At 42.8% G+C, this 8,667-nt stretch overlaps 1 protein-coding gene across 1 annotated transcript; it reads right to left on the reverse strand.

Annotated features, from left to right (window-relative positions):
- Nucleotides 1–1,336: 1,336 nt before the first annotated feature.
- On the reverse strand, nucleotides 1,337–3,883 carry LOC146756212 (obscurin-like). Its single transcript, XM_085525000.1, has 3 exons — nucleotides 3,498–3,883; nucleotides 2,245–2,511; nucleotides 1,337–1,600 (listed from the first exon to the last, which is right to left on the reverse strand). Exons 1-3 carry the CDS (start codon nucleotides 3,808–3,810, stop codon nucleotides 1,425–1,427), a joined length of 756 nt encoding a protein of 251 aa, XP_085381126.1. The 5' UTR covers nucleotides 3,811–3,883; the 3' UTR covers nucleotides 1,337–1,424.
- Nucleotides 3,884–8,667: the final 4,784 nt, after the last annotated feature.

Raw genomic sequence — 8,667 nt, forward strand, 5'->3', positions numbered from 1 at the left:
CCACAGAGTCCACCCATTTACATAGGTTTGATAATTCCAGTAGATATCTGGAAAGTTCAATACCATTATACATGCGCTGGTAGGATCTCATCTGATCAACTGCATATAGTTTTGATTATAGTTATGATAGTTATGATCACAGAATCATAGAGTGGCCTGAGTAGAAAAGGACCTCAAAGATCATCTAGTTTCAAACCCCCTGCCAAGGGGTCACCAACCACCAGACCAGGCTGCCCAGATCCACATCACACTGGAGAATCATTCAGTTTCCAGATTATTTTAAGGAAAAGATTTTAATCCATCATATTTTCTGAAAACTAAGAATTGATCCTGCTCAAGGAAACAGAAGAGAAAAACATCACCCACAGGCTGCAGATATTTACCTCGACTTCTCTACATGCCATCCCCAGTGTGCTTTTCAACTCACCTTGCACAGTGACCCTGGCTTTTGTTATGGAGTCCTCTGTCTCACAGGGGTACTCCCCACTGTCCTTGGCAGTAGAGTCATGGATGATCAGAATGGCCCCAGTTCCCTCCTGCTGCAAGTCGTACTTCTGGCTTTTTCTGTTTTCTTTGCCATCCTTGTACCACCTGATGTTCAAATCCGGTTTCGACAGCTCACGGCTCAGGCTGATGTCCTGCCCTGCTGCTGCTGTCTTATCCTCCAGCTGTTTTGAAACCTCAGTAGGTTTTCCTGGAAGAAAACATGCTTTTTGAATAACATACACTTAGGGTAGGATGCCTCTCTCAAAATACATGCATCTACATGCTGGAGATAAGTTAGAGAGGCACTTGCAACAGACGCCATCCTACAGCCAGCAGTAATCTGCAAAGTACAGACAATAGAATTCCAGGCAGCATTTATTCTCTCTTAAATCTACCCAATTGAGGATGATGAACCATGTCTGAAAACTGCCTCTTTCTTCTCTCCACTCATCACACTGGGAGCCTCGGATGATGCTCTCAGATGCACATGTTCTAGATAGGAATTTGTTGTACAGCTAGATGATGTGAAGGCCATCCCTTCAGCTTATACTTAGAGGATATTTGCTCCCACAGTTCCCTCAACAGAGCATTCCTGATTTACTGTTAATGGAACAAGATGTAGTGAGATGCCCATTTCCAACACTACCCCAGTGCTTTGGGTAGTTCTCACATTTGTGTCAAATGGTTCCTCCTTTTACTTATTTTTAAGAGAAATTCTCAGTGCTTCAAGGTTCAAGTAGAAGGTTGCTATTCACTTTAACCATATTATGAGTTAACTCTCATGACAATCTTATCAGAAGACAGTTGAAGGAATCAGACCCCAGAATATCTCCCATCTCATTACCTTTCACAGACAGAGAGGCTTTGGAGGTTAGACCACGGGCAATAAAAACGACTTCCCCAGCGTCAGTAGGAGTCACACTTTTGATAAGGAGAGCCTATTTCTGACTCACGTTAGAAGCTTTAAATTGCCCACCACTTTCCACTCTGCTTCCATTCAGTGTCCACTTGAACTCATCAATGCTTTCATGGGACGGAATGCATTCAAAAGTACAATCTTCTCCCTCTTGGATTTCAGTGTTTTTCAGCCATTTGGTAATGCCACTATTCAGCTCTGGAAGGTAAGAGATAGGTTAGTATGAGGTTTATATGGAGAAAAGGCATTTGTGACTGACATGAGTAGCAGCACTGGTGTTTTAACTCAGGATTTGCAGAACATGGCTGTATTCCTTACTGATGTATTCTCTAAGACATTCTCCACTCAGAATTACCAGAAAGCTATTAAAAAAAAGAGACGTGAATCTCTTGTCTTTGCTCTGGAAGAACTACAAGGTGAGCAGCTCAGTCCATGGAGCAGAATGAAGATTCAATGAGCCACAGAAGGAACAACCTAACAGAGAGGACAACTCTAGGATGCTGTGTGAGAAAAAGGGTTTTGCCTATGACAAGAAATTAAATGTTTCTATTAGCTAATTTGTTACCATCCTACCCCTACTGGTGTTCAAACCATTTCTCCATTTTAGGGATGTTTAGAAAGGAAATATTTCCAGGACATTCTTGATGTGTTTGGTGATTTTCATGGCAAAATGAGACACATTTACATCAAAAGCAATGGGAATTTTCCAGACATCACTGCGCTAAATTGCAGTAATACACTTCTATTGTAGAAACTATTAAGGCTCGTGGGGGAATAGGTGTAAGACATAGTGACCACACTGAATGTGCTTTCAGCACTCCTTTATTTTCCACAGTACTTACCCTGAATGCCGACCTTTGACTTGGCAACATCAGTGCCAATATCACAGGTATAGAAACCTGCATCTGACTTCTCGAGGTCATGGATAAGGAGACATAGGGTCTTCCCAGACTGTACCAGCTCATACTTGTTGCCAGAAGAGAGCACAACACCGTCCTTTTTCCACACTGGTTTGACCTTCTCTTTAGAGACTTCGCATTCCAATTTAATCACACCCCGCTCCTCACCAAAAACATCATCCAAGGACTTCAGGAAGACAGCAGGCTTCTCTGCAATTAAACAGGCAAAACAGAACAACGTGATACAGAAGTTGAGACATTTCCAGTTGCTTTCAGATTTTTAAATAGGGATCAATAAATCTTTACCAGTACTGACGACACCAGTATAGAACCTAAAGCGATTTCATGTCCGTTGACTGAATGCGCTTTATGGTATTCTGAACTAATCAGGAGGAGAATACAGGGAACAGGAGGGACAGCCTGCATTGCCGGTGGGTGGGACTGATATCATATGAAGTAATTGGGATGCAGCTCTTCTAAAGCTGGAGAGCCGGCATTGCCCTCACGTACAGCAGAGCTCATACAGCAGGCCACAGGATTAAGAGGATAAGCTGCTGAACAATTTTGATTTTCCTGTTTTATTGACTCCTTTTATCTATCTTCTATTTCACACATCAGATGTTTATAATGGGGAAAAAACACCCACCAAATGCAAAAGAAAGGAGAAAAATGAAATCCTTCAAACTCTGGAGTGCATAGAGTAAAAGAGCTTAATTGCTGGGGAGATCAGATTAGAATCACAGTATCCTTAGAATTGGAAGAGACCCTTAAAGGCCATCTAGCCCAGCTCCCCTGCAATAAACAGGGACATTCACAGCTAGATCAGGTTACTCACAGCCTGGTCATTAGTCATTCCAGAGGCAAAACACACACTGAATGAGCTCTCCCTTCAGTCATAAATACTTGGAGACAACAGCATTGACACTGCATGTTACTGAAGCAGTAAAAGAAATTGCTCTTGTAACTCTTCTTGTGTTAAGTAAAATGATGATAAAAAGCAATGGAATGCTATGGCAGGACACCAAAACCATCCTCCTTCGTTGATATCTGCTGCAATGGAACCTTCCACTGGAAGAAAGCCCCTGATGTCTTGTCACCCCAGAGAGGTGAGCTTTAGAAGCAGGACTGCTGCACAATAGAATGAACTGGAGCTCCTTAGCATCTCTTACATCCAGGAGGGGTGTGATCAGACCCACCTATCACCTTCAGGCACGTGCTTTCTGACACCTTGTCTGACTTCACTGTCACTGGGCCAGCATCCTCAGGCTTAACCTGCTTCATTGTCAGTTTGCAGCAATTGCCAACGTTCTTGATGTCCTTGTAATTGTTGGTGTAAATGAGGTTGCCATTCAGGAACCATTCCACGTCCTCGTCATCATGGGACAGCTCGCAGGAGAAGACAGCAGAGCTCTCTTCTTCAATTTCCACATCCTGCAAGTGCTTCGTTACTTCTACATTGCGGGCTGTGGGGAAACAAGGTGAACTGTTACCACTGTTACTATAAATCATACTGGGATGTGGTAGAATGGTTGGACTAGACGATCTTTGTGTAGTATTCTCAGTGAAGATTATACATTTATAAAGTTAGCAGGAGAGAACGGCAGAAATCAACCTCAAGAAAAGAAATCTGAGGTGAAATAGGACATGTAAGAGACTACCCCCCCTGCTCTTACCTTCAGCTGTCAGCGTGGTTTCAGTCTCTGCAATTCCTGCCTTGCACTTGTACACACCAGCATCATCGGGCTTCAGCTTCAGAATCTTGAGCTCTGCTGAATGCTTATCCCTCTTGATCTTGTACTTCTCAGAGGGTTCGATGGGTGTGTGGCCCTTGAACCATTTCACAACCTTTGGAGAAGGCCTGAAGTCACAGGACAGGATGACAGAATGACGTTCCAAAGCTGTCTTGTCCTCCAACTTCCTGGTGATTTCTATATGGTAATCTGCAAAGCAGGGGTGGAAGAAAAGAAAGGATGAGGACAATTGGAAGAAGAGGAAAGTCTCTTGCATGTATTCAATTACAATTAATGTCATGTTCACAATGGTTTTTTGAACCACTCCAAAGATAAAACAAATGATTGTCTATAGGGAATGCCATTGACTACATTTCTATAAAGTAATACTGTATATTATCTACCAAATGCAAGGTCCAGCTCTTGTTCTGTGCTAATTAAATTGCTCCCATTTGTTGAGGCTTTTATTCAAATAAGAGTGAGTTGAAAACATAACAAGTACTTTAGGATGTGAATGGAGACTCTTACGCTGGGGACAGCAGCAGATAAAAAGCCTGCAAGTTTCTTTCAGATGAAATCAATGAAAAACTGCATCAAATTTAGGTGCTACCAAACTTAAACTTGTCTAGTTCAGAAATACAATTAATTTCACCTGATTTGACTTCTTTGGTATAGCCAAGGACAAAACCTCAGCTCTGTAGATCTGAATAGTAAGCACATCACAGCTATTCAAACAGATCTTTTACTGAGATGCAGCTGTCTCATTTAGTGTCCAACGACTTTGAACTGGAAATGGAGCAGACCGTCCAGACACACACACAATATTTCAAAGACCCCAGTGAAGGAAGGCTGTACGTTAATTAATTCTTCATCTTCATGATGTAAACCAAGCCTGGATATGTTACCTCTGACAAGCAGATTGGCTGTGGATTTTGATTTGCCAATTGAGAACTGAATGGTGCTTGTCATATCAGTGGTGGTTTTCGGTATGGTCAGCTGGTGGATGGTGCCTTCTTGCTGCATAATCAAGTTTCTGCCAGCCTGTAAGACTTCCCCACGTAGGAATACCACTTGGGAGGTTTCACAGAAGGAATGGATATCTCGCATTCAAATTTGGCTTCTTCAGGCTCAGTCACATCCTCATCACACAGCTCCTTTACTAGATTAATGGATTGCTCTTTAAGAAGGATGGAACAAGAGAAAGCAGAGATTTAGAAGGAATGTAAAAAACCCTTACATTATCACCCCACTTACTTACGTCAGCATTACTGCACATGAACACTACACCTATCAGCTCAGAATGCCTTGAAACATCATTAAAAAATAATGGAAAGAAAAGAATGTTGTTAAGAAGTCAGACAATAAGACTGACAATCTGAAAAGAGCCCAGATCTTCTGATTCCCAGTCCAACATCTAAATCAAACCATGACCTTCCCATCCCAATATCAAACTCCTCGCATTACGAAATGGAAAAGAGGTTCAATGAAACACGGACATTGATAATTACTTTGGTTAAATACAGCAACTTAGCTCTGAACAACAAGTTTTCACCTAGTAAAGGTCTCTGTAGCTCAAATGTAATGACTCTACTTAGGAGAAATTCATTTTCCAGGAAGTTCTTGCCCTTATAATGGTAACAGTGGCAAAGGTAACAGTGGCAAAGCTGGGGACTGAACTCTTGAGTAGTGTGCTAACTCAAATGTCTCCCTTTTCTTTATCACACTTAACATCATATATATACCCTAACATTGTATATATATAAAAAAAAAACAAAACCCTGTGTTCTTTTCAAACAGCAAGAGAAAATGAAGAAAAAGTCAAGCTATGTTTTTTATCCCTCAACGTTCAAACACAAATCTGAAGTCTAAACGTAGAAAATCAACCTCCTAAGAAAATAATCTGTTTTACTTAGCAAAAGTAAATTCCAAAAGAGAAGCTGGATATTTTGTGGGCAGAAAGGTAGGTAGGTAGGAGTTTTTATTTCTGTGAAAGGCCCTGGTGGTGTTTAACTTCTTTGACATTAAAGCAAAGGATGTTAGCTCGTTTATAACATAAGATAATTTAATCAAAATCGTCATCAGAAGCATAATTACCTTTAACTGTAAGATGGGCACAAGATTCACGAGATTCTGCCTTTTCTGCTACAGATTTTATTTCTGCTGCATCCTTGACTTGGACACGTGTGTAAGTCAGCGAGTAGGTCTTTCCTGAAGCAGAGAACCAGAGTCACTAAGGCTGGAAAAGACCACTAAGGTCATCTAGTCCAACCGCCAGCTCATCCCTACCAAACTGTGCTCTTGAGAGCAAACCCACAACTACACTTGGCTTCCTTGAGCAAAGAGCTCTGAGGCACATGGCCAGGCTGAGCATCATCCATCTGGATTCACAGCATCACTGCCTGTTCTCTCAAGTCAATGAAACCACCCATTCCCCCACGTCCACATCCCCACCAAAGTGTAATCTAAACATGGCTTCTACAAGGACTGACCAAATGTGGCCGCCGTCACCTTCAAAGTACCTGATACAGAAGGATCACACTCACTGTCAGACAAAACCTCTTTGGAGAGGTGAACTGACTGCCCTGTTCACCCCCACGTTGGAAATAACTGCACTGATTTCCTACCTGCTCCCGGCAGTGTGGGATGGTGGGATAGCATCACACTTCCCACACTAAGCATCCCACCATGTCACTTGTTCCACCCTAACCTCAGTCCCAAAACAAAAGGGGAACTCCCTTCTGAACCCTCTTCACTTCATTTCAGATGTCTTATATGCTTGATCTCCAACCCACCCCCCACTCAGGAGAAAGATCCCCCTCTTACACCCTACCATCTTGCCGCATTCTGATGTTGTCATCAGCCTTCAGCTTGTTGTCATCTTTGTACCACTGGGTCTGAACCTCATCGTGTGAAATCTCAGACAAAAGATGCACTCCCATATTCATTCACTTCCACATCTTCCAGTGGTTTAACAATCTTGATATCTCCAGCTGTGAAACAGTAGAGATATATTTGTCAGGGTATTTCCAGAACTGAGTGCAGCATCTTTTCCTTACACATATTTGCATAGAAAATAAGTAGGATTATGTTTTATTCTAAACCATCATCCATTCCTGAGTCATTTCTCTCTTCAACACAGTCAATGCATTATTGCCCTTGAACTTAAAGATAGACTTACTAGCTACAATGGAGCTCCCTACAAACAGTTTTCATGGAAACCAGAATCTCATTTATTCTAAAACCTTTCAAGCAAAATTAAGGGTAGAAAAACAATAGAACTGAATGAATCTTTAAGGTCATTTAGTTCCAATCCCCCTGCTATAGGCAGGGACACCTCCCTCCACACCAACTCTTCTCCTCAGGGTCAAGGCTTCTCTCAAATCATTCTCCTCTAAGCCTGTGCCTGTGCTTGGGATTGCCCTGACCCAGGTGCAGGGCCTTGTACTTGGCCACACTCAAGTTCATGAGGCTGCCAAGGGCCCACCTCTCCAGCCTGTCCAGGTCCCTCTGGGTAGCATCCCTTCCCTCTAGCACATCAACAGCACCGCTCAGCTTGGTGTCATCTGCAAACTTGCTGAGGGTTCACTTGATTCCACTGTCCATGTTGCCTACAAAAATGTTAAATAACACTGGTCCCAACAACACCCTCCACCTGGACCCTGAGCTATTGACTGCAGCTCTCTGAGTGTGACCATCCAGACAGTCCCTATCCTGCAACTGGTCCATCCATCAAAACCATTTTTCTCCACTTTGGTGACCAGGATGTCATGCAGGACAGGATCAAATGCTCTGCACAAGTCCAAGTAGATGATGTCAGTTGCTCTCCCATTATCCACTGATGCTGTTACTCCATCATGAAAGGCCACCAAGTTTGGCAGGCATGGCTTGACCTTGAGGAAGCCCTATTGGTTACCACCAATCTCCTCATCTTCATTTTCCAAACTATGCCAAGGAGAACTAGACAGAACTCTACAATGTCGTGTCACTACAAACCTGTCTGAATCATTGGCTTCTCTGCATGCTCATCACTAGTCTCTCCTTAGCTTGTGTGCCCACAGTGTATGGGGAATATCAGCCACAAATCTTACCTAGGGGACATCTTTGCTTCAAAATCCCTTGAACATCACACAATCCCTTTTAACTCTCCAGGTCTGCACTTATTTATGTCAGAATCAGACCATATTTCTGTGCTGCTATTTCCCTTTCCTTCTGAAGGGCCTGGATACAACTTAGATTAACCTCAGGAGCAGAGTTCCTGCATAAAACAGCCAGTACTGAAACAGCAACCCAACCTGGTTGCAGACTGAGAGAGAAAATGAGAGATCACCAAAGTCATGGGACAGGACACATGTTCATGTTCATGCTAACACTGAACCCAAGTGGCCACATGAGGACAGCATCTAGTAGGAAATCAGAAAAAAAGCATCCTTTCAGACGTCCCTTAGGAAGGTGGAATCTACCAGGGCACAGCAGACCCGTGTGTTCAGTAACCAGTCTGATGCTTCAGAGCCTGGTGATGAGCTACAAACTGGGGTTTAACCAATGCAACACATGGAGGGAAAATCTGTCTTGAGCATAAAGAAGAAAGAGAAAGGTATCCAAAAGGACTAACCAAGAAGTGCCCAAACTGCACAGG

The sequence above is a fragment of the Coturnix japonica genome, chromosome 28 (genome assembly GCF_054131305.1).
Source record: "Coturnix japonica strain WE chromosome 28, WE-NBRP24, whole genome shotgun sequence".
In the NCBI taxonomy this organism is placed as follows: Eukaryota; Metazoa; Chordata; class Aves; order Galliformes; family Phasianidae; genus Coturnix; species Coturnix japonica.